Source organism: Aethalodelphis obliquidens, unplaced genomic scaffold (genome assembly GCF_003676395.1).
Source record: "Aethalodelphis obliquidens isolate GAN/ISIS:26980383/991018 unplaced genomic scaffold, ASM367639v1 scaffold42, whole genome shotgun sequence".
Lineage (NCBI taxonomy): Eukaryota > Metazoa > Chordata > Mammalia > Artiodactyla > Delphinidae > Aethalodelphis > Aethalodelphis obliquidens.
The window spans coordinates 7,713,973-7,740,984 of record NW_020837986.1 but is presented as its reverse complement, the minus strand read 5'-3'; the positions used below and the strand labels follow the sequence as shown (position 1 = coordinate 7,740,984).

The following is a 27,012-nucleotide window of genomic DNA, read 5'->3' as shown; positions in this document are numbered from 1 at the left end:
AAAATCTAGAGGTGAAGTTTACTTTCTATTATCCTCTAAAAATCTAGAGGTGAAGTTTACTTTCTATTATCCTCTATCTCCACAGGAGCTCTTCAGGCTTTTTAAGAGTGGTAGGCTGAGATCCCAGAGGGCCAAACTGTATGACGAGGAAGTAGCTTTGAACTGAAGAGGGTGCACCTAATTCTGTCTGCTGACGCTGTTAGGGAGTATCATTGGATCATTGCTTGCTGTGTCCAAAAGTCGCCTGTCCGTAACTGTTGCATTCTCTCCTCAAGGCTTGTCAGTGATGTCTGTTTGTCTTCTTCAGACAGGAACAGGGCTCCAGTCAGATCCGACTATGCTTACAGGTCCTGAGAGCCATTCAGAAACTGGCCCGTGAGTCATCCATTATGGCCCGAGAAACCTGGGAAGTCTTACTGTTGTTTCTTCTGCAGATTAATGACATACTTTTAGCACCACCAACTGTTCAAGGTTTGTTAATTTTTTTCTAATTTATTTCTGAGCTCCAAATGCTGTTTACTTTTAGACTCAATGAGTAGTAGATTTAAATTTTGGCACTACAGTTGACAAACCAAGATGAACAGTTCTTAGAATGGAAAACCCTCAAAGGCACAATGGAAAGTTATGTTACCTTCAGTGATGATTTTGCTAATATAGTGAGGGGCTCAGTGAATTAGTGCATGTTTGATAATGACAGTAACAGTAGCTTGTTCAGTATATTAGGATAGAGCCTATATACGAAACAACTCATGTACCTGATTACAAAGTAGTTATCCAGGTAGACTCTGAAAACTTGATAGCTAGAAGATATTTTGTTTAGCAAATGAACCCTACAGAATCTTAAAGTGTTCTATTTGGAAGTATGACAGTATGTCATGCATTGCCTAGCCATTAAAAAGCCTCCAATTTTATAAGACTTTAGAGTGTATTTTAGACATCCTGCTTTGTATGCACAGTATACACAGACAATAAGTTGATATTCTAGTTCCAAGTTCCCTTATTGCTTATTCATCTGTGTAGTCCCTTTGCTAACACATGTGAGTGTGCTTGTGCTCTCACACAAATGCAGTGTCCAGGAAGATATCTTAAAAAAACCCTAGAATTTTAGTGTTGCAAGGGACCCCATAATAGGAATACCCTGTCTGGTATTGATGATAGCTGGCCAGACACAGATAGTGTGTCTCTCTGCTACACACTCCCCATGGCAGGGATTTCAGCACCATAAGGCAGGCAATCCATCCACTTCTGGGGCTTATTATTGTTGAAACTTCATTTTTGCCCATTTGAAATAGGAATCCTTAGAACTTTTCCTTCTCGTCCCAAGTTTGTCTTTCGGAGCTATGCAGAGTACAGACCACTGCTGTTCTTCCTAGTTCCAGGGCTTGGAACAGAGGAGCCGCTCTGTTTTCATGGTTGAGGCTCTGTCCTGCCCAGTACGAGTCGTTCGGCTCCCTTCTTTGTCTCCCTCTCCCTTGAAGGGTCGCTTTCAAACACCTGAAGGATTTTATAGCAAAGTTTAGAGGTAAAAAGTCTTGGGTATTTGTTCTGATTCCTTTACTTATTGGCTGTGTGAACTTGGGCAAGTTACTTAAATTTCCTGAACCTGTTTTCTCATCTTCAAAATGGGTATAATCGATAATTGGTTAGAGATTATAAATACCTATCCTGCAGAATTAATGTGTATGAGCTGTGTGCACAGAAACTGACTCATAGCAGTCGTTCATTATAGACACTCATCCTTTCTTTTCTTCCCTCTGTACTCCTTGTCCCACTGCTGGAAGATTAAGATCTGCAATACGAACCGAGCAGGGCCACTTGAAAACTTTCAAAGTGATAATGGGTTGATATATCCATGATTTCCTTCATAGGAGCTTCTAAGAATAGTTTTTTGCTCTCTCTGTTAGGTGATTATTTGAAAGTCAAAACTTAACATTGCAGTTATTTTAATTTTTTGACCAGTTCTCCCAAGTCAGTGAATTAAAGATTCTGCTTTACAAATAAGTATGCCAAAGATGTTTTCTTTTTGTTGGTAAGGTGGCATTGCTGAGAATCTAGCAGAGAAGTTGATTGGTGTTCTCTTTGAGGTTTGGTTACTAGCTTGTACTCGGTGCTTCCCAACACCTCCTTACTGGAAAACGGCCAAGGAGATGGTGGCTAACTGGAGGCACCACCCAGCAGTGGTGGAGCAGTGGAGCAAGGTCATCTGTGCGCTCACTTCAAGGTAAGTTATCATCATCCACTTGCCTTCCTTCATCCGTCTGACCTTGGGTAGCTTTCCCCTAGTTCTGTGTCTTTCTGGGATTCACAGAGTACATGGTAAAAAGTCTCTATTCTGTGTCTCTCATTACTGTACTTTAGATAGAGAATCAAACCACTTTTTAAAAATAGATGTGTCAGTTTGGCTAGTGCCTGTCTAATCTAAAACATTTTAGATTAAGCAGGTTTTGGAGAGGCAGATAAATTCTGAGCCCTACCACTCCCACCCCCAAAATCCCACTCTTATTCTGATTATTAAAATATTCATGATCATTATTTTTAAAAAACAAACCAAAGAAAGGTATAACAGAAAGAGTTAAGTTCACCAGAAGTCTTATTACATATGTTTATACATAATTTTACAGAAATAGGAGCATACTATAATGTTCTCCTGTGTAACCAAAGTAGGCAGTATTTTATTATAATAATTTAACTTTTTTTTTTTTTTTTTTTTTTTTTACCATTTATATATAATGCCATCACTATTCTGTGAGTAAACTGTTAGGCTTCATTTTTTTCAGACTTGTTTTTTTCATTTCTTTTAATATGACTCTAAAAGTTGAGCATTCTCTTTTTTTAAATTTATTTACTTATTTATTTTTGGCTGTGTTGGGTCTTCGTTGCTGCGTGCAGGCTTTCTCTAGTTGCAGCGAGTGGGAGCCACTCTTCGATGAGGTGCACAGGCTTCTCATTGCGGTGGCTTCTCTTGTTGCGGAGCAAGGGCTTGTGGCACGCGGGCTCTAGAGCGCAGGCTCAGTAGTTGTGGCGCACGGGGTTAGTTGCTCCGTGGCATGTGGGATCTTCCCGGACCAGGGCTCGAACCCTTGTCCCCTGCATTGGCAGGTGGATTCTTAACCACTGCGCTACCAGGGAAGCCCTGAGCATTCTTTTTTAAACATAATCACAATACCATTTATCACACCTAAACAAAATGTTAATAGTTTGTTAATATTGGTTAGCTGTTGAGTGTTCAGATGTCCCTGAATGTCTCAATTTTTTTTATAGTTGATTCCATTGAATCAGAACACAAACAAGGTTTGGACGTTGTATTTAGTTGACATGTTTCTTAAGCCTATTTTAAACTGTAGGTTACTGTTCTCTCATTTTTATTTCCTTGCAGTTTTTTTGTTGAACTGGATTGTTTGTCTTATAGAATGCTTCACATTTTGGATTTTTCTGATTATGTCCTAGTTGTGTTAATTAGCATGTTCCTCTGTCCCTTTTATTTCCTGTCGACTGGTGGTTAGATCTAGAGACTTGATCTGATTCAGATTTGATTGGGGGTGGGGTAGTGGTGGAGGTGAGAACAGATCATTCGTAGGTGGTATCATGTATCAGAAGGTAGACTGGTCATTTTGAGAGTTAATAAATGTTTATCTCTTTATCATCGTTTAAACTAAGATGAAGGTTTGGAGTATTCTATTGATTCTGGTATATCTTTGTGAATGTCAATATTATGAATCTATTTTTAAATAATATATCATTTTATCTTGATTATAAAAGCAATACATGCTTATAATAGAAAATTTGGAAGATGTAGGAGGAAATATCCATCACTTACAAATAACCAAAGTTTGAATGTATTTTTCCTGTTTTCTCTTTTTTAAAAAACAAATTTGAGATTATTTGATATAGTACTATCTGCTTTTTTTATTTGTTGTCTGATTCTTGTCCCAGTAATTACATGTACCTTTTTTCTTCTTAAATAGATCTCAAGATCATTTTTTAATGGCTTTATAGTTTTTCATTTTATAAATGGAATTATAATTCATTTAATAATTTCCCTGCTGTTTTGATATTTAAGTTTTTCCCTGTGTTTTAAAAATATTGTTGATATGTGAGTACTTTATACATAGTCTTTGTGTATATTCTGGTTATTTTATTAAGACATAATCTTTAGATTATATAACTATAATATAATAGATTATAATCTATTCTAATTATAATAGGTTAATAATTGGGTCAAAGGGCTTTGAACAGTTTTAATACATTTGGAATATTAATATTTAGTTAAGTAATTGAATTGTCAAATTCATTTTATGGCACACACACCATAAATTCTAAACTTCATTTAAAGTTATATAGCAGTTATTATGAATAGATTATAGCTTAGTTGTGTTGAAGGCATTTGCAGTGCGATGAATCTTTTAAAAATAATTTAAAGAATTTATTATTTATATTACATGACTAATTATATAATCAACATAAGCATAATTGTGTATTATATGATTTGTTATTTGCAATTTTAAAGTAAACTTTTAGGTAATTTTTAATTTTATAAAGTAATATTTGATTTGTAATTTATGTTATAGTATATATTATAAAATTATATTTTGTATAATTATTATATACACCATTGTATGTTACATGTTATACATATTATAATGTTATATACAAGATGTATTATAAAATTTATGAGATATAATATTTAATTTATAAAATCACTTATTTGATAATTATAATAAAATCATATAAGTAAAATAAAATTACAGTTAAATACATAAATTTATAAAATGATAAAGAAGTTTTATAAGTAAATAAAATAAATTTGTAAATTATATAACTTAAAAATATATGAACTAAATTATAAATAACATTAATTATTTAAAAATAGAAATACATGTTTTAAAAAATCCTTTATAAAACTGGAAATCCTCTTCCAGTTTATCTATTTTATAAACAAGGGTTTTCATTTATTTTATTCACTTCAGTGAGGTATAATACAAGTTTCATCTATTTTCTCTTATCATATTTCTCTTAGTATATTTTAATGTTTGAATGTATTTTCCATTCTGTTACAAAATGAACTTGCTGGTATGATTTTTTTTATTTTCTAGATTGCTACGCTTTACATATGGTCCTTCATTTCCTCCATTTAAAGTTCCCGATGAAGATGCCAGTCTGATCCCTCCTGAAATGGATAATGAGTGTGTTGCACAGACATGGTTTCGCTTTTTACATATGTTAAGGTACTGTTGTTGTTGTATTTCATGTGGTCTTTACGCAGTGAGTGTCTTAGGACAGGAACGGTGCTATAACTCCTTGTTAGAGTTCACAGTGTGGCTGTTAAGCCCAGTCATCAGATGGAGCCAAATTGGACAACACACACATCTACATCATGTGCCCCTGCTCTCCCTGTCCCAGCAGGGTCAGGCTGTCCTCAGCTGCTCTTGGGCCACACTCTCTGGAGGCTTGTTCCCTGCAGTAGGTGCAGCATTTGTTCTCTTGCCTGTTGGTGCAGCTTGGATGATGATCTCTCTCCCAGGACTTTGTCACATTCTCTGGGGACTGGAGACTAGCTTGTTCCTCTCTATGACCAGCACTGACTGGTCAGTCTGGCTCTCAGGACCTCTCCTCTAGTAGCGTGGTTTAAAATTTCACTGAGGGTACACCATAGAATTTCACAGAGGGACAAATTGCTAAAAGTAATACTTCATGCTCTTTCTTTTTTTATAGTAATTCTATTCAATTCAATTTCATTGCTTCCTACCTTTCTCTCTACTAGCCCCATCCTCGTGCTTTGTGGAACTTTGGTTCTGTTGTATACTATTTGATTTGTAAACTTTTTCCTTGCATATCTTTTCTTTCTGGTTTGACGAGCCTCATTTTTCTATTTGTGTATTAGTGATTCTAAATTACTCTGTATGACCTGTTTATAAGTTAGGGATCTTAACCATTTTCTATCATGTTTTTTTCAGTTTGTATTGTGTGTTTTTCATCTTTCGGTGATTTTAGTTTATTTTTTAAAATCTGTCTTTTTCTGTGATTATTTTCTGTTTCCTTTAAGATTAGAAAGTCTTCCTTTGTTCTTTGATCAGATAGATATTCACCTATGATTTCTTCTGACTTTGTTTCCTTTGTGCCATTAAGTTCCTTTATATATATGGATTTTGTCTTTGGGTCACATATTATTCCATTGATCTTTAATTCATTCTTATAGGAGATTAACACTTTTAATTATTTTAATCTTATAATAGTTATTGATATTTGGTGGGACTAATATCTTTTTCCCTAAAACATTTCTTGGAATATTTTTAAAAATCTCTTTTTGCCTGTTTAACATTTTAGATGAATTTTAGAATCCATTTGACATGTTACAAAACACAAGTGAACAGAAGAACCTCACAAAACCTTTTGGGGTTTGGAGTGTGTGCTAATTAGGGTAAGGAACATGTCCTCCTTTAGCAGATGAACCTGAAAATCTTAGTGGCTTAGTACAGTATGTTTCATAAGGTCTTGGGTAGGGAGCAGCTCTACTTAGGTAGTTGTTCAGGGACCCAGGCTGGCAGAGTCTCTGCCATCTTCAACATGTGGCTTTATTAGGGCCTTAACTTTGTAGGCAGGTGCCTCTGTATCTGGCTAGAAGATGGAAAAGAGAGAGAGCAAGGAAAATTGTGTGGAAGGTTTTCATGGAACAGCTCCTGAACTGTGATGTAAATCACTGCTACCCATATTCCATTGGCTGGAACTCAAACATATGCCACACTTAATTGCAAGAGAACATAGGAGGAAAAGAGAAGCTAGTGAACATCTAACCAGACTCTGCCAAAGATGAGAATTGCATTAAGCTTGTATTTATATTTAGGAACAGCTGACATCTTAATATATTGTGTTTGCTTTTCTAAGAGTAGGTATTTTTCTTTTTTAGAATCTTAATTAATTAATTAATTAATTTAGGTTGTGTTGGGTCTTCGTTGCTGTGCATGGGCTTTCTCTAGTTGAGGCAAGTGGGGGCTACCCTTCATTGCGGTGTGCAGGCTTCTCATTGTCATGGCTTCTCTTGTTGCAGAGCACAGGCTCTAGAGCGTAGGCTCAGTAGTTATGGCATACGGGCTTAGTTGCTCCGCAGCATGTGGGATCTTCCTGGGCTAGGGATTGAACCCATGTCCCCTACATTGGCAGGCAGGTTCTTAACCACTGCACCACCAGGGAAGCCCCTAGAATCTTAAATATCTTGCAGAAATGTTTTGTAGTTTTCTTCACAGAGATCTGCATAATTTTTTTCTTTTTACCATTATTCCTGTGTATTTATTGCTGATGTTGTGAAAGGCTAACTTTTTTTCTACTGTTAAATCTTGTAAGTGGCTATTGCTGCTGTAAAGAAAATGTTTTACTTATTTTATTTTTGTATATTTTTTATATACTTGGGATTTAAAAATGCTCTGAGTATTTCACTGATTTCTTTTTAAATTTCTAGATATAATGAATACATATCTGCAAATAAATGTCTCCTTTCTAGTAATTCATACTCGAATCTGTGGTAATTAATTATAAGTGCTTTAATTGCAGTAAGATCTGTATATGAGTTCATGTTCTGCTACTTTTTTCTTTGTGAACTTGAGCAAGCAGTTTAGTCTCTCTGAGTCTCAGTCTCTTTTTAATCTATACAATGGGGATAATAATACTATCCATCTTGTTATAAGTATTGAAGAAAAAGTATGTAAAACAGTACATCTAATGCTTGAAAAGTTGCCATTGTTGTTATAATTATTTTTGTATGTGTTTTACTACATTAGGCAGAATTTCTAGAACATTGTTGAGTTAAAATGATACTGTTTTAGCATCCTTCTTTCATTCTGATTTTCATTGGAATGCCTCTGTTGTGTGAAATTTTGAGTGGGATATTGGTTGTTGATATTAGTTATTCTTTTCTTTGTTCCTGATTTCCTAAGCAATGAAAAAATTTTAAATTTAAAAATATAAGTAAAATCAGAAATACTACTGAATTATTTTCAAATCATATTTTGGCATCCATTTAAGCAATTAAATGTTTTTTCTTCTTTTACCTATTGATAGTATGTTAATTTTTCCCCAATACTGAATCATCCTTCATTGTTTAGAGAAAAATTCTGCTTGGTTATGGAATACTGTTCTATTGAATCATCCTTCATTCTTTAGAGAAAACTTCTGCTTGGTTATGGAATGCTATTTTAATGTTTTCCCAAATTATCTCCGTTTCTATTTTTTGACTAATTTATATTTTGGTAACTTAAATAGGAAACTACCTATCTTTTTCTATGCTCTGTTGCATGAAAGTTATATATTCCTTAAGAGTTTGTAGTTCTTGGATAATCTTTTCCTATTCCTTCACTATTAATTGATCTCTTCAGGCTCTATCTTTCTTCTTGAGCTGAAAGATTTTAGTATTTTAGTCAGGGGTTTTTTTTTATATACAGAATAGGAACTTACTTAAACAAATGCAGGTGAAAAAGAGGGTTTATTGTGTGATGATAGAGCCGTCTCACTGGGCTCCAAGAAGCAGTGAACATTCAATCATGATAGGGAGGGATCAAGGCAGCCTTGGGACAGGCTGCTCTATTGTCTGTCTCTTGGCTTTTTTGCTCCTCTTGTGCACATGCACTGCTCTCTTTCTCCGGCACGCTCCCCCTGAACCCCTGTTTCTTTCTCCCCAGTTTTCGGTATCAAACAGATATGAATTTAGCAGAGCTCTGCTGGACTGAGGTGTAGTCCATTCCAAGCTTACTGCTTATTTTTCTAATTTTTGAACAGAGAAGTATAATCCCCAGTAGGTACTGCTTCTAGAGACTTCTTATCTTCCCTACGCCACATAGTGGACCACAGTTCTTTGGATACAGTGTACTAACACTAGAAGCCCCTTTTCCATACATGCACACACAGGCCCGTGTCCCCACTTGCAGTTATGTGAAATTCAGAGTCTGAGTAGATGGAAAAAGGTTTCAAAGGCCCAGGGCATCTATAAACCACTGATTTATGTTTCTCAGCCTGGTTCTTTTCGTCTTGAAGCTAGTGGAAGTTCTTTCCAGGTGCTGGCTGTAGGTTGACTAACAATATTACTTTGGGTTGGAAAGGCTGTTTAATGGACAGTTAAGCAGACTATTTTGAGTGGAAGCCAAAATCTATTTTTTAATGGAAATGTTTAAAATTATTTACATATAAAATATACCTCAAGCCCATTGTTTTAAATACATTGAAATGGGTCTGCTGCCCTATCGTACACGTCTGCCACACATGCTGGGGTGTTGCCCCAGGACCTTACTTCAGACATCCGTGTGGCTGACAGGGTCTTGGTGCTCCGGCCTGGTGTCAGGCCTGAGCCTCCAAGGTGGGAAAGCCAAGTCCAGGACATTGGACCACCAGAGACCTCCTGGCCCATGTAATATCAGTTGGAGAGAGCTCTCCCAGAGATCTCCATCTCAGTGCTAAGACCCAGCTCCACCCAACGGCCAGCAGGCTCCAGCTTGGCTGGAGACATTCCGTCGAAAAACAACAGAATACACTTTCTTCTCAAGTGCTCATAGAACATTCTCCAGGATAGATCATATCTTGGGTCACAAATCAAGCCTTGGTAAATTTAAGAAAATTGGAATTGTGTCAAGTATCTTTTCTGACCACAGTGCTATGAGACTAGATATCAATTACAGGAAAAAAACTGTAAAAACTACAAACACATGGAGGCTAAACAATACGTTACTAAATAACCAAGATATCACTGAAGAAATCAAAGAGGAAATCAAAAAATACCTAGAAACAAATGACAATGAAAACACGACGACCCCAAACCTATGGGATGCAGCAAAAGCAGTTCTAAAAGGGAAGTTTATAGCAATACAGTCCTACCTCAAGAAACAAGACAAATCTCAAATAAACAACCTAACCTTACACCTAAAGCAGTTAGAGAAAGAAGAACAAAATAAACCCCAAAGTTAGCAGAAGGAAAGAAATCATAAACATCAGATCAGAAATAAATGAAAAAGAAATGAAGGAAACGATAGCAAAGGTCAGTAAAACAAAAAGCTGGTTCTTTGAGAAGATAAACAAAATTGATAAACCACCTGCCAGACTCATCAAGAAAAAAAGGGAGAAGACTCAAATCAACAGAATTAGAAACGAAAAAGGAGAAGTAACAACTGACACTGCAGAAAAGAAAGGATCATGAGAGATTACTACAAGCAACTGTATGCCAATAAAATGGACAACCTGGAAGAAATGGACAAATTCTTAGAAAAGCACAACCTTCCAAGACTGAACCAGGAAGAAGTTGAAAATATAAACAGACCAATCACAAGCACTGAAATTGAAACTGTGATTAAAAATCTTTCAACAAACAAAAGCCCAGGACCAGATGGCTTCACAGGCAAATTCTACCAAACATTTAGAGAAGAGCTAACACCTATCCTTCTCAAACTCTTCCAAAATATAGCAGAGGGAGGAGCGCTCCCAAACTCGTTCTATGAGGCCACCATCACCCTGATACCAAAACCAAAGATGTCACGGAAAAAGAAGACTACATGCCAGTATTACTGATGAACATAGATGCAAACATCCTCAACAAAATACTAGCAGACAGAATCCAACAGCACATTAAAAGGATCATACACCATGATCAAGTGGGGTTTATCCCAGGAATGCAAGGATTCTTCAGTATATGCAAATCAATCAGTGTGATACACCATACTAACAGATTGAAGGGTAAAAACCATATGATCATCTCAACAGATGCAGAAAAAGCTTTCGACAAAATCAACACCCATTTATGATAAAAACTCTCCAGAAATCAGGCATAGAGGGAACCTACCTCAACATGATAAAGGCCTTATATGACAAACCCACAGCCAACATCGTTCTCAATGGTGAAAAACTGAAAAACTATTTCCTGTAAGATCAGGAACAAGACAAGGTTGCCCACTCTCACCACTGTTGTTCAACATAGTTTTGGAAGTTTTAGCCATGGCATTCAGAGAAGAAAAAGAAAGGAATCCAAATCGGCAAAGAAGAAGTAAAACTGTCACTGTTTGCAGATGACATGATACTATACATAGAGAAACCTAATGATGCTACCAGAAAACTACTAGAGCTAATCAGTGAATTTGGTAAAGTAGCAGGATGCAAAATTAATGCACAGAAACCTCTTGCATTCCTGTACACTAATGATGAAAAATCTGAAAGAGAAGTTAAGGAAACACTCCCACTTACCATTGCAACAAAAAGAATAAAATACTTAGGAATAAACCTACCTAAGGAGACAAAAGACCTGAATGCAGAAAACTATAAGACACTGATGAAAGAAATTAAAGACGATATAAACAGGTGGAGAGATATACCATATTCTTGGACTGGAAGAATCAACATTGTGAAAATGACTGTACTACCCAAAGCAATCTACAGATTCAATGCAATACTTATCAAACGACCGATGGCATTTTTCACAGAACTAGAACAAAAAGTTTTGAAAATTGTATGGAAACACAAAGACCCCAAATAGCCAAAGCATCTTGAGAAAGAAAAACGGAGCCGGAGGAATCAGGCTCCCTGACTTCAGACTCTACTATGAAGCTACAGTAATCAGGACAGTATGGTACTGGCACAAAAAACAGACATATAGATGACTGGAACAGGATAGAAAGCCTAGAGATAAACCCACACACATATGGTCACCTCATCTTTGATAAAGGAGGCAAGAATATACTATGGAGAAAAGACAGCCTCTTCAACAAGTGGTACTGGGAAAACTGGACAGCTACATGTAAAAGAATGAAATTAGAACACTTCCTAACACCATACACAAAAGTAAACTCAAAATGGATTAAAGACTTAAATGTAAAACTCTTAGAGGGAAACATAGGAAGAACACTCTATGACATAAATCACAGCAAGATCTTTTTTGATCCACCTCCTGGAGAAATGGAAATAAAACCAAAAATAAACAAATGGGACCTAATGAAACTTAAAAGCTTTTGTACAGCAAAGGAAACCATAAACAAGATGAAAAGACAACCCTCAGAATGGGAGAAAATATTTGCAAACGAAGCAACTGACAAAGGATTAATCTCCAAAATATACAAGCAGTTTATGCAGCTCAATATCAAGAAAACAAACAACCCAATCTAAAAATGGGTGGAAGACCTAAATAGACATTTCTCCAAAGAAGATATACAGATTGTCAACAAACACATGAAAGGATGCTCAATATCACTAATCATTAGAGAAATGCAAGTCAAAACTACAATGAGGTATCACTTCACACCGGTCAGAATGGCCATCATCAAAAAATCTACCAACAATAAATGCTGGAGAGGGTGTGGAGAAAAGGGAACCCCCTTGCACTGTTATTGGGAATGTAAATTGATACAGCCACTATGGAGAACAGTATGGAGGTTCCTTAAAAAAACTAAAAATAGAACTACCATACGATCCAGCAATCCCACTACTGGGCATATACCCTGAGAAAACCATAATTCAAAAAGAGCCATGTCCCACAATGTTCATTGCAGCACTATTTACAATAGCCAGGACATGGAAGCAACCTAAGTGTCCATCGACAGATGAATGGGTAAAGAAGATGTGGCACATATATACAGCCATAAAAAGAAACGAAATTGAGTTATTTGTAGTGAGGTTGATGGACCTAGAGTCTGTAATACAGAGTGAATGAATTAAATCAGAAGGAGGAAAATAAATACCATATGCTGACACATATATTTGGAATAAAAAAAATGGATATGAGGAACCTAGGGGCAGGACAGGAATAAAGACACAGACGTAGAGAATGGAGTTGAGGACACGGGGGTGGGGAGGGAGGGGTAAGCTGGGACAAAGTGAGAGAGTAGCATGGACATACATACACTACCAAATGTAAAATAGCTAGCTAGTGGGAAGCAGGTGCATAGCACAGGGAGATCAGCTTGGTGTTTTGTAACCACCTAGAGGCATGGGATAGGGAGGGTGGGAGGGAGTCACAAAAGGGAGGGGATATGGGGATGTATGTGTACATATAGCTGATTCAGTTTGTTGTACAGCAGAAACTAACACAACATTGTAAAGCAATTATACTCCAATAAAGGTATTAAAATAAATTAATTAAAAAAATATGGAACAGAAAAAAAATAAATACATTGAAATGTATGGCTTTAGTACGTGCACGTGAACACAAACACTAATCCCAATTTTCACATAGTTTTTAAAAAATTGGAAATGTTAATGTTAAAGTAAGATTTTCTCCTTGGGTTTCTTGTTGATTTATTTATAGTTTTACCATTCCATTGCTTAATTCCAAACATATTACAAAATATCCATGTATACGTTAAAAAAATTAAAAACTAGTCTTATTTTGATTCTCATTCTCTGAATAGGCAAAGTAGGTTCATGTAAGCACACTTCTGTAAAGTAGTGTTGGTGTTTGAGTCCCTAGCTTATTAAATACAGATTAATCTCCTCTCTGAATCAAAGAAATAGGCACAAATGGCCTGTTCTTAAATTAGATTGCATGCATTTTATTGCTAAAGAGATTTCTAAATGTATAATTAATTCTTGCTCTCTCTTTTGATAGTAATCCCGTGGATTTGAGTAACCCAGCCATTGTAAGCTCTACTCCCAAATTTCAGGAACAGTTCTTAAATGTGAGCGGAATGCCGCAGGAATTGAATCAGTATCCCTGCCTTAAACATCTGCCTCAAATATTTTTTCGTGCCATGCGTGGAATCAGCTGTCTGGTGGATGCATTCTTAGGTGAATTTTGTGTATGTTGCTAGATGTTTGAAGATAACTTTAGAGTCTAGTTTTAGAAACTTTTGTGGACAGCCGAAAGCAAAAGATGATCAGAGTTGATTACAAATAATAAACTGGGAAAAATTATTTGCAACAAATGTGATAGCTAGAGGGTTTTTGTTATTATTATATAAATAGATCAAATAATGCAAAGAAAAAGAATAAGACCTGGTAGATAAATGGACAAAGACTATGAGGAGATAATTTGCAAAAGAGAAAAGTGTTCATTCTCACTAGTAATCCAAGAAAATACAGATTAAAATGCATTAGGTGTCATTCTTATGTGAATCATTAGGAAGCAGTTTATACTTTTTGTGAACCATTGTTTTACACTGTTTTTCACATGAAAAGTCAGAATTTTTTTAATCTGTTAAAAGGCAGTGGTATTTAATACCTATCATTTTCAAAAACGTTTTGTTATGTGCAATTAATGTATTACAGAGGTAATATATTAGTTCAGTTAGCTTTGGCTGCCACCTAGCCAAAAGTACTAGTGGTTTAAACAAGGTAGTTTACTTTCACACGTGTTAAACGCAGGGCTAAGCTGTATACAGGGCTGCTATAGCAGTTCCACCATTGTCAGAGACCCAAGGCCCTTCCATCTTCTGGCTCTTCATCCTTTGTGCACACTCTCATGGGCCATGATGGCTGAAAGAGTTTCAGCTATCCTGTTCAGAAATTGGGAAGGAAGGAGCATCTACCTTTGATTCGTTCTTTTAAGGAGATTTCTTGGGGAAGACCCACCCAATAATTGCCCACTTCTCTGTGGTCAGAACATGGCCACATCTGGCTGTAAGGGAGCCTTCAAAAGGCAGTTGTTTATTCTGCGTAGCCATGTCTAGCTAAAATTTGTGTTTTGTAACTCAGGAAGAAAGGACAAATTGATACTGGGAGGCAGCTAGCAGTCTCTGCTGTAGTCTGTTGTGAGCCTTCACTGGTGTTGCTTGAGGAAGTTTTACTGACCACATATTTTGAACTATGAAGAATAACTCCATTTGTCTTTCTTTAAAGGCATTTCTAGACCCCGATCAGACAGTGCTCCTCCAACACCCGTGAACAGATTGAGTATGCCTCAAAGCACTGCTGTCAATACCACCCCACCACATAACCGGAGGCACCGGGCTGTTACTGTGAACAAGGCCACCATGAAGACAAGCACAGTACGTTTTCATGACCATTGTTATACTGTATAAAATGGGCTTTTTAATCTGCCTTCCTTTTAAAAAATCCTGCTGTTTTCTTAAACTTTTCATGAGTGTGGCTATATTCTTGTGTTCTTCTTATAGGTTAGTACTGCTCACGCCTCAAAAGTTCAGCACCAGACATCCTCCACCTCTCCTCTGTCAAGTCCAAATCAGACTAGTTCAGAACCCCGGCCGCTGCCTGCCCCACAGAGACCAAAGGTTAACAGCATCTTGAATCTCTTTGGATCATGGTTATTTGATGCAGCATTTGTTCACTGTAAACTTCATAATGGGATAAACAGAGACAGCAGCATGACTGGTAAATATTGCTCAAGAAATACGTTGTCATTTTTTTCTTTTCTTTTTTTTCTTTTTAATCTTTCCTACCTGCAAGATTAATATGTATCTTAAAAAGCTCTCTGTCTCTGACCAAGCAGTGTCTTGTGCTTAACCCCTTCCAGCTGAAGTAATTTTGAAAGTTTCCCTACTTGTCCTTTTTATGTTCGTTCTATGAGGTTTGGCTTTTGTCTAATACTTCAGGTTAGCCACGTTTTGTTAAACCAGATTCCTAGGTGACCTGGAAGTTCCCTTCATGTCAGCCAGGATAATAATATTGATATAAAGAATTAAACATAATTGACCAGAAATTTATTCATAAGAAGTGTTTTCTTAGATTTTGACAGCCATTCACTCATTACTACATATAAATATCAGAAAATTTCTGCTTCACAGAAGACTCTAACCTTTTAGGTTTTAGTCTAGAGAACTTTATTTCAAGGGCACACTTTGAAAAATATATTTTCTCTGTAAGTAAGACTGGTGAAGAATTAATAACTCAACCCTGATATCTTTATTTAGATTTTATTACAGAAATGAAATTCTATCTAAATATGATTTATTTTTGTCATCTTACCATTACACATGGAAGTAGTGGCATAGGGTGCAGGATGGAAGGCTGAGGTACTGCAGAATATACTGAATATTTATGACTGTTTTATAGAGCTGAGCAATAATAATGGCTAGCACTTACTGAGCTGCAGTTACTCTGTGCCAGGCACTATGCTTTATGAATTAATTGTGCTTTATGTAATAATATAATTAATATTGGTTGGTTGGTAAGAGAAGCACTTTTCCACTGGGTTGGAAATAACTTGAGATAAAAGGATACCTAATTGCGTTAGATTATGCATCTCTAGGGAGAGTGTTAATTTCAAGGATAAAACTAATAAAATGGTCATAAGGGTCTCTGCTTTCTCTCAGAAATGCATTCTTTGTTATTATGTATCATCTCGGAACTAAGGGTCTATGACTGTTAGCATTATATACATGTAAATTGTTTTGGTTGTTCTTACAAATCTTTAAATAATTTAGAAAAGTAGTGCATATAATGGCATTTTCAGGAATATAATTTGAGATTGCATGATTGAGTTTAGGGATTCCTTTGTTTATTTTGTTCAAATCCAGACACTTTATATTCTACCATTTCCATATTTTATTTGCAAGTTTGACTTATGGATAAATAAATGTACTTATTTGATGACTAAATGAAAACATTTAAAAAACATTTTGGCTTATATTTTCTAAAGTTCATGCGCCTTATATTTTGAGTTTTATGACCCATGTTTATATTTGTTAATTTGTATTGTATATTCTAGATTGAGTTAGTCATATTTTTATTTTTTATTTTTATTAAGATACAATTCTTTACAGTGTAACTTTTGGGTATCAAGCTGTTGACACTAAAATCCCTGAATCCAGAGTGGTTCAACCTGCTGCTTCCTTGGTGGGCTTGCTTAAAGGGAATTTATAGATCTTCCCACTCTCTAGGGAGTTTTTAACAGCTTTTCTCACCCTCTTGTGCCAAAAGATAGAAACTAGAATTCAAATCATGTGTGGGCTACAAATTCCTACTTTTAACTCTTACCATTTTCTTTGGTGGGAAAAGGATAGAAGCTCTTCTTCCCCCACCTTGTGTTCAGAGATGAGAAAGGCTGTTGTATTACCCAGGAGATAGGAGGTGTCCAGATAGCTGAATGGGTTAAAGTGCTGTTGGGTGCTACTCTTGAGGTCTTGCGGGTGGTGGGAAGGTTGAGAATACTGACTCTGTTAGTCTGTTCTCTAAGTACTGGCTGCCATCAAGGAATTCTGCCATGTAGTTCACCTCTAAAAATGTTTGCTTCTGTGAACTGGTTAGCTTTAGAGTTACATGACAGTACACTGTGCTTTGTAATTGTAACATTGAGCTGGGAAGGGTTAATGAACTAAAATTTTAATGCACGTTATGGGCAGTTCAAAACCTCAATTTTTTGTAGTTGTGTAATTTTCTTCGTTCATTGTTTTGCATGATACAAAAATCATAATTTTGGATCTGAATGCACAATTTCCTGTTTTTGAACTAGCTTGTGGTATCATAAAGCTTTTAATCTAACTTTTAAAAAGCAAAAAAGCTTCTTAACTTATTGTAAAATTTCACCATCTTTAAAGTATTTTATAATTACTACTGTCCTTTGATTTGTTTCCATTTATTTCTATTATCTTGCAGCATCTTTTATCCAAATTCTTCTTTCTTATAAATCTTGTAAGTAGGAACCAGAAGCTTCTCCTTAATTGCAGTCATGTTTTTATTTTTTTCATAATTCCATTAAAAATTTTGATTGTCATTGTCTCTTGTAGTTTTTGCACTTGGGAAGAAAAATACTTTTCTGTGTTTTGAATGGGGAAGATTGTTGGCAAAAGCAAATTAATCTGCCTGAATCAGTCCCATTATTTTCGTACACTAGTCTGGTCATGTCATGAATTCCAGGATTTTGCACTAACTGTGTTTTGGCTTTTTTTTTTTTTTTTTTTAATTTAAAGCTTTAAGCGTATTTTTATACAGATTTAGTGTTTGATTTGTATGCATTCTGCATGTAGTGTTTTTCAAACGTATTATTGCTGGATAGCTTATTCAGGACTAAAAATGGCTCATGGGAAGTTGCATAAAGATTTATGCTTGACTCTGCATTCTGTTAAATCTGTTATTACAAATAATTTAAACATTTCATGTAGAGTGATAAAAGATTTCAGAGTGATTTTCAATACACTGTGAAATCTTTTGTTAAAAATAAAAGCAACTTTCGAAGGGCTTCTGTTTCAGTGACAACGAATGACCATGATAATCTTTCTTACCAATCCAGTTTTCTGATTTATCAACCTCAAGTTAGCTGCTGTCTGTGGTTGTTAAAATTCATTCTCATTTTGCTTGGTTGGGCGATTCTTCGGTGTGTGTTTTGGAGTTGGTTGGGTGGTGGGAATGCTCTCTCTTCCTACCCATTTCTTATCCTTACCTTGCCCTCTCCCTAAAGTATACAACCTGGCATGGGATTACCCATTCAATTATGATGTCTATCTGGGGTAATGTGTAAATTTGCAGTACCTATTTTTCTTAATGTTTAAGCATCATTTTTTAGGGAGAGAAAAAAAACAGAATAAATAATAGAAAAGCCAAATTCTGTGTTATATATCTGTATGTGTGTGAATACAGATATATACAAATGTACTCTGCTAATCAGAAATTCAGTTGAAAAATGCATCTTGTAGAATCTGTTAAACTGACAGTACCACTGTAAATTGTTACCCCTTTTCAAAGAAGATTTCAGAGAGCCCTTTAAAAAAAAAATTAAGACATAATTGCTAAACAAAAGCATTATTGGATTCTATTCAAGTAGCAATTTAATGACACCAATATGTGATCTTTGTGTCCAGGGTCCCATGAGCCTATTTGCATATCAACAAATATAATAAAACCCTCCTTTTTTCTCCCCAGCCATTACAACACAAGCTAGCATGGAGTTTCGACGGAAAGGGTCACAAATGTCCACAGACACCATGGTTTCCAATCCTATGTTTGATGCAAGTGAATTTCCTGATAACTATGAAGCAGGAAGAGCTGAGGCTTGTGGGACACTGTGTAGGATTTTTTGTAGCAAGAAGACTGGAGAAGAGATTCTGCCAGCTTATTTATCCAGGTCTTAGAATTTTTTTTGTTTATTTTTCCATTTATATAGTTGTGATAGTGAAACTATTATAGCATGGCTTAGTAGGTTGAATTGATAAGTAAATGTTGGTTTGAAATACCTGCAAATGTATGTAAGTAACTGAAATTTTTTGCTTGAATTCTTCCTTTTTACCTACCTTACCAGATTTGGTGAGGACCCCTAACACCCTTTTTATTTTAGAAGTATTGTTAATTCCATCTTACATGACGTTTGTTAATTACAGAGAGATTTGAAGGGCCACACTAAATTTTTAATACATTTTTATCACAGTACTAGACAGTATAGATGGTCCAGAAATGTTAGCTGTCAATCCTGCCTCTAAGGAGCTTATTTTCTCAAGTGAGCAAAGCCATGTACACAAGTAACACCAATCCAATAGCAATAGGAAGCTGGTAAGAGAGAGACACAGAAAAAGTGCTATAGGCATTCAGAGGAAGCAGAAGCATACACTTGCCCTGGGCGTTCAGGAAAGAGTTACAGAGGATTGGATGATTGTGCTGGACTTATAAAAGATGACTAGTATTTAGACTATGTTAGCAAGTTGGGTAGGGTCATCCTATCCAAATTTATGACTTCAGCCAGTCTTTTTGAATGGCTCTGCCATCCATTCAGTTGCTTATGCCAGAAACTAGGAGTCATTTCAGGCTTCTCTTCTCTCCCTCTGTATCTTTAGATGGTCATCCGACTCTTGCCTTTCTGCTACTTAACCCTCTTTCTAATCTCTCCACTCTGTCCCCACCATGACACTTCAGGCCTTGTCACTTTTTTGCTAAATTAACTTGTAATGGCCTGCTATTTTTCTTGACTGTCTTTTGCCCTCCTCAGCTGATCATTCACACAACTCCTGAAGTGATACTAATATTAATAAGAACATTCAGGTGTCTGTACATACTAGGTTCTCAGGAGAGAGGATTAAACTGACTCAGAAGGAAAAAGTGTAGAAGAATACAGATATGAAACAGAATGGTACATGCAGGGAAGTAAGCAGTATCTTAATAGGCACTTGACTTTAAGTAACAGAAAACTCTTTCAATGTGACTTAAGCAAAAGGGGAATGAGTTAATGAGAAACTCACACTATTGAATACCTTCTAAGGTCAGGACATGCAGCAGGGTCTCACAAAGGGCAGGAACCAAGAGCTAGAAAGTGTTCAGGGACCAAAACAACTTTCCTCCTTTTTGTTTCTCTGTCATCATGGTCTCCCAGAACTGCTTCATTCTTCTCTTACCTGCAGATCATGTTCTTATATTGTAGTATGCTTCTAAGTTCAAATTTCCGTGACCTTTGTCTGGGTGACCAGCAGGGCCAATTAGCATTCTGAATCCTAATTTCAGATTCCTGAGAAAGAGGATCTGATTAATCAGGTGTCTACCTCTGGTCTAATCAGCTACAGCTGTGAAGGTGGGTCACATTGGATACTGGCACCCCATGTGGTGGGGGCACATTTCTTAGGAGGGAGCCGATGGGTTGGGACGATACTCCAAAACGGTATCAATAGCAGTAAGGGAGAAGGCTGTGAACACGAGCCTTCCATCTGGCCCATAAGATTAGATGGGTGGTAGTGTGACTGAAGAGCGGATTTGTGACGGGGGCCAAGGATGGGGTTAGTGTGGAACCTGTTGAATTTGAGGTGCCTGCGGGCTGTTAATCAACAAATATTTATTAAGTTCCTACTTTGTGCCAGTCGCTGTGCACAGGGAGTACTAGAGTAATCAGTAGACATGTCCTGCCCTCAGGTCTGCAGTATGCTTTTGGCTAGTAGATCTGGAGCTAGAGACTGATTTGATTGTGTTTGGTGGCTTAAGTAGTGTTTAAAACCAGGCTAGTAGAAGAGATAGCTTAGAGAACTGAGGTTGGCAGCTTGAGGAACCCCCAGTGTTAGGAGGCACGTGGAATAAGATCTGTTAAAGGAACTAGCCATAGAAGTCAGAGAAGAATTAAGAGCGGAAGGGAGTAATCAAAGGGTTGAATGCTTTAAAAAGGCAAAGTTAAGACTTAGACATGTCTTTTGGATTTAGCAATTGAGAGACCATTGGTTATTTGCTATAACATGGTTTTAGTTGATTTCTAGAAAGAGAAGATGGATTGAAGTGGGTTGAGCAGTGACCAGGAGGTGAGGAAGTTGTTTCTGAGGAGGTTTGTGGAGAAAGGTACCTTACAGTAGCAGAAGAGTATACTAGGATAGTTGCTCTTGAATGATGGAAGATTGAATGCTTAGTTCATTGGGGGTTAGGGGAGGATGTTGAAAGTAAGATATGTTCAAGTACATTCCTAAAAGGATTCTTATTCAGAGTGACCTTCATATCGTGGTGAGTACAGGGTCGAATGAGGTTTCTTTGTTTCATTGTGCCCCCAAAAATAATGGGGGAGGGGGAAAGGGACACAACACACTTTTTTTCAGGAATTGTGAAACGCTACAAAATTTTACTGACATGGAAATCATTTCAGTAATTCCTCCAGTTTATTGATAATTACTGCAGCCTTTTGTTTTTATCAATAGTTACTTCATTTGCAGGCACCTGTAACTGAGTTGCAAGGCTTAAAACCTCAAGAAAGTGTAATAGACATGAATCTTTTTTTCCTTTTGATTAGGAAATATAACTTGGTTCTTAGTGTACTTGATTCTGAATTGTTCTAACTCCAGTAATACCTTTTAAAGGATAGAAGTAGTGAAGATTGGAAATAGACTTTAAGATGACTGTGTAGAAAATATTAATAATTATGAAAACAGTTGATCAGCAGTTTGTTTAAAATTTTTTTCTTGCTTTCCTAGATTTTACATGCTTTTAATTCAAGGTTTGCAGATAAATGATTATGTGTGCCATCCTGTCTTGGCCAGCGTTATTCTAAACTCCCCTCCTTTGTTCTGCTGTGACTTGAAAGGGATTGATGTTGTGGTTCCTTACTTTATTTCAGCTCTTGAAACCATTTTGCCTGACAGGTAAGCTTTCATTCTGTACTAGTATGTCAGTTGTTGGTTTTGGCCTGGTCTGTTTTGGTGCTTCCTCCCCAGTTTCCCAATTTATCCTGTCCAGTTGTCTTCATAGCCCAGGGGGATTCAGGCCATATTAAATGAGTGTAGAACATCCAGGCCTACCTCGTCCCTGAACTCTTTCAGTTCTCTTTGTCCACGGGTGTGTTGAGTCCTTCTTGGTCTGGTCTAGAGGGGTAAGAATAGCCCCAGCCCAGAGGTCTTTTGTGGAGTAGGCCTTACATTTAAAATCAATCAATCAGTCAATCAGATTCTAGTTTAATTCCATAACAGTTTAACATAGAGATTCTCTCTCACACACACACAAATTGCAGAATATGAACTCAGTGGAAAGTAGTTACTGCATTCTTTATAAAACCAAACCCAGTATGTGTATTGTAAAAAATTGGCATAATGTATATTTGGCAAAGCTAAAAACATACTTTAGTTCAGAAATACTAATAGCTATCTTTTTTTTTTTTTGGCAGAGAACTCTCAAAATTCAAAAGCTATGTAAATCCAACAGAATTGAGAAGATCTTCCATTAATATCCTGCTTTCTTTGTTGCCCCTCCCACATCACTTTGGCACAGTCAAATCCGAGGTGAAGTTTTATTAAAGTTTTTTATATTCTGTATTCTCTTTTGTGTGTTAATTCAAGTCAAGTTGTATTTTTTAAAATGGAACAGGAGCTTTTAAAAAATTTTTCAGATTATTTCAGGTGAATCAACAAAGTTGATTTGTTGAGGTATTTCTTCTGTCAGTGAGCCAGCATGCCCTTGGCCTACCATTTCAAGCAGTGATGGGCTGGTGATGTCTGATCTCATATGTTGTGTGAGTTAGTGACACACTTAGCACAGTGGCTAATATTAGTCAGACTGAAAGCCTTGCTTGTTAGACTGATCTATGTGTCCACTGTAGCAGTTCCTACATGGGCGTAGTGTACCACAGCAGACGATGTTAAATGTTATTTGTTTCTTCCGTAGGTGGTCCTGGAAGGAAAATTTAGTAATGATGACAGCTCTTCTTATGATAAACCAATAACTTTTTTGTCACTGAAGCTGAGACTTGTGAATATACTAATAGGTGCCTTGCAAACGGAAACGGACCCCAACAACACTCAAATGATACTAGGTTTGTGTTCACATGTTTTTTTGTAAGTGAAAACCCAGGTGGTATGTTGACCTCAGGCATGTTGAGGAGGCAGGGGTCAGGGATGGGAATCTAAGCATAATATAGCCCTACTTATTCTGAATCAGAGGCAGAATTTGTTTGCTTTTATATGTGAAAAATTTTGAAGGGGTGAGATGAGGGAAGGAAAGCATCCTAGTTGTCTTGGTAGGTGATGTTGGCTTAGTTTTATTTGTGTTCTTTATTTTTCTCTTTCCCTCTTGCCCTTTCTCTCTCCTTCTCTCCCCTTTCCTCCCCTTCTTCTCTTCTCTTTCCTTTCTGTCCTCATTACTTCTGCCTCTGCCTCTTCCTCCTGCCTGTTATGTACATGTGAAAATATTTGGAGTTGGGTGTAATTCTGGAAGCCATGTTTGAACATGCCAGGAGGAGACTGAAGAGTAGCTGTTGCTGTGCCTCCTCCCTTTTTCCTTATTGTTTCCTGTTGGTTTTCTAATCATACTGACTCTCTGTCTTAAATGGCTCCTTATTATTATTGCCACTTACATATTTTAAACACTTACCACCTCTCAGCTTGGTTATTGCAGCTGTCTCTTACTGTACTTCTGGTTTTTTATCAAAGCCAAGGGCATAGTCCTATGTGCAGGTACTCCAAGGAGAAAGAAGAGAATGGCATGGCTTTTATCCTTGAGCAAGTTTCATTGCAGAGGTTGGAACACCTTCACAGAGTACTCAGATAACAGCAGAAGGCAGTGCTGATTGCATGTCATGTTGAGTGTCTTCAGGGTTGAGAAAGAAGAAACCAGAAGAGCAAGGAAACTTCATAGAGGGAAGTGGAAGTTAAATTGGATCTTGTAGGGCAGGATTTGAATAGGGGCCAGTGAGGTTAGGATTTCATTCCAGGAGAGGAAATGACAAGGCCAGAGAATTGGTGGTGGCAGTAGTGGTTGGAGTGGGTACTCAGGAAATATAGTATGTTATGCAACAAGAGAGGGGAATAAACAGGGAAGAGTAAATCCTTTCATTTTGGAAAGGAGTTGAAGGAACAGAGGTTAAATCTTGATATGAGAGAGCCTCCAAATTGTACTTCTTTAGGTTATTCAAATAACATCACTTGAAATCAGATAATTTCTACAGTTGATAGAGTATTTAGTTCTGCTTTATCCTTGTTCTGAAGAGGCTCCCTATGTGTGTTCCAAGGAAGAATCAATTGTTGGTCTTGCCATAGATTGGCAAAGCTGTGTCTGTCCTCTCTTTATCCATAGTGCACAAGAGCACTCCCCCACTGGGATGAGAAGCAGTGTGCTAGGCTCACTGTCTTGTTTCTGTCCTAGTCTTTCCAGGGCTATGAGTTCCTTGGTAATAAATACATGCAGCTTGCCTTCAGAATATGCAGCCATGGGCGAGCCCTAAACCATTCGTAAAAAGCAGTTGGTCAGAAAGATATAGCTGTGATTTTTATTTTGTTATTTTATATTGAAAAGATCAGGGCTTCCCTGGTGGCGCAGTGGTTAAGAATCTGCCTGCCAATGCAGGGGACATGGGTTCAAGCCCTGATCCGGGAAGATTCCACATGCCACGGAGCAACTAAGCCCGTGCGCCATAACTACTGAGCCTGTGCGCCACAACTACTGAGGCCGTGTGCTACAACTACTGAAGCCTGCATGCCTAGAGCCTATGCTCTGCCACAAGAGAAGCCACCGCAATGAGAAGCCCACGCACTGCAAGGAAGAGTAGCGTCCACTCACTGCAACTAGAGAAAGCCCGTGCGCAGCAACAAAGACCCAGTGCAGCCAAAAATAAATTTAAAAAATAAATAAATTTATTAAAAAAAGAAAAAGGAAAGATCAGAATCTGGTTTTGAAAGTATTACATAATATTTTTCTTAGTTTATATTACCCTTGAAATTGAGATGTTTACATCTGGTCTTTCACACCAATTAAAAAATACCTGAAAACGGTCATTTTTTTAGATAAAGCAAAGTTTGACCTTCAGATTTATTTTAGGAAAATGTTATTTTAAAATTTGGGGGAGAGATCAGGAGATTAGGTCATTTCTAAAGAATATCTTTTCTGGGCTTCCCTGGTGGCGCAGTGGTTGAGAGTCCGCCTGCCGATGCAGGGGACACGGGTTTGTGCCCCTGTCCGGGAAGATCCCACATGCCGCGGAGGGGCTAGGCCTGTGAGCCATGGCCGCTGAGCCTGTGCGTCCGGAGCCTATGCTTCGCAATGGGAGATGCCACAACAGTGAGAGGCCCGCATACGGCAAAAAAAAAAAAAGATCTTTTCTGACCAACCAGTGGATTTATTAGTTATTTTATGGAACTTTCAGGAATACTCAGCTAAAGTAATATTCTTATCTCTGTATTAATGGAGATGTTTTAGCCATTTTAGTATTCTTGTCATGTATTTAAATGTATTTTTTTTAACATCTTTATTGGGGTATAATTGCTTTACAATGGTGTGTTAGTTTCTGCTTTGTAACAAAGTGAATCAGTTATACATATACATATGTTCCCATATCTCTTCCCTCTTGTGTCTCCCTCCCTTCCACCCTTCCTATCCCACCCCTCCAGGTGGTCACAAAGCACCAAGCTGATATCCCTGTGCCATGCGGCTGCTTCCCGCTAGCTATCTACCTTATGTTTGTTAGTGTATATATGTCCATGCCTCTCTCGCCCTGTCACAGCTCACCCTTCTCCCCATATCCTCAAGTCCGTTCTCCAGTAGGTCTGTGTCTTTATTCCTGTCTTACCCCTAGGTTCTTCATGACATTTTTTTTTCTTAAATTCCATATATATGTGTTAGCATACGGTATTTGTCTTTCTCTTTCTGACTTACTTCACTCTGTATGACAGACTCTAGGTCCACCCACCTCATTACAAATAGCTCAATTTCGTTTCTTTTTATGGTTGAGTAATATTCCATTGTATATATGTGCCACATCTTCTTTATCCATTCATCCGATGACGGGCACTTAGGTTGTTTCCATCTCCGGGCTATTGTAAATAGAGCTGCAGTGAACATTTTGGTACATGAATCTTTTTGAATTTTGGTTTTCTCAGGGTATATGCCCAGTAGTGGGATTGCTGGGTCATATGGTAGTTCTATTTTAGGTTTTTAAGGAACCTCCATACTGTTCTCCATAGTGGCTGAACCAATTCACATTCCCACCAGCAGTGCAAGAGTGTTCTCTTTTCTCCACACCCTCTCCAGCATTTATTGTTTCTAGATTTTTTGATGATGGCCATTCTGACTGGTGTGAGATGATATCTCATTGTTAAATGTATTTTTTTGTTGTTTCAGGGGCAATGTTAAATATTGTTCAAGATTCAGCACTTTTAGAAGCCATTGGTTGCCAGATGGAGATGGTAAGAAGTGTACAACATGTAATTTGTCAGAGAATATCAACTTCTGTTTTTATGTAAATTATATTCCCAAATGTCTGTCCTTGTGTTTTTTAAAGGCATTTGTTTGTAAATTCAGCTCACTGATTCAGAAGGGATCCTTTTAAAAATATCTGTTTTGAGGTTTCTTACCTTTCAGCGCCTCATCAAGTCCCTGAGAGATTCTGCATGAGAGAAATTCCAGCTAAACACTGTCTTTATTCCTGGACAGTGTTTACTTAAAGCTCTTCTTTTTTTTTTTTTTTGCTGTACGCGGGCCTCTCACTGTTGTAGCCTCTCCCGTCGCGGAGCACAGGCTCCGGACGCGCAGGCTCAGCGGCCATGGCTCATGGGCCCAGCCGCTCCGCGGCATGTGGGATCTTCCCGGACCGGGGCACGAACCTGTGTTCCCTGCATCGGCAGGTGGACTCTCAACCACTGTGCCACTAGGGAAGCCCTAAAGCTCTTACTTCTTTTGCTGTGTTGGTGAATTGGCTTGAATAATCTAGAAAAAGTCCCCTACTCC

General features: G+C 37.4%; 1 protein-coding gene across 3 annotated transcripts in view; it reads left to right on the top strand.

Annotated features, from left to right (window-relative positions):
• RALGAPB (Ral GTPase activating protein non-catalytic subunit beta) overlaps window positions 1-27,012 on the top strand; it is a 100,180-nt gene that overhangs the window by 30,326 nt on the left and 42,842 nt on the right. For all 3 annotated transcript variants that reach the window (XM_027078316.1, XM_027078314.1, XM_027078315.1), the window contains exons 4-14: window positions 308-471; window positions 2,035-2,221; window positions 5,094-5,225; window positions 13,565-13,743; window positions 14,794-14,942; window positions 15,069-15,285; window positions 18,772-18,973; window positions 21,777-21,944; window positions 22,463-22,577; window positions 22,960-23,107; window positions 26,407-26,471. In XM_027078316.1, the coding sequence (XP_026934117.1) occupies window positions 308-471; window positions 2,035-2,221; window positions 5,094-5,225; window positions 13,565-13,743; window positions 14,794-14,942; window positions 15,069-15,285; window positions 18,772-18,973; window positions 21,777-21,944; window positions 22,463-22,577; window positions 22,960-23,107; window positions 26,407-26,471 (1,726 nt within the window). The remainder of the gene's footprint in view (window positions 1-307; window positions 472-2,034; window positions 2,222-5,093; window positions 5,226-13,564; window positions 13,744-14,793; window positions 14,943-15,068; window positions 15,286-18,771; window positions 18,974-21,776; window positions 21,945-22,462; window positions 22,578-22,959; window positions 23,108-26,406; window positions 26,472-27,012) is intronic.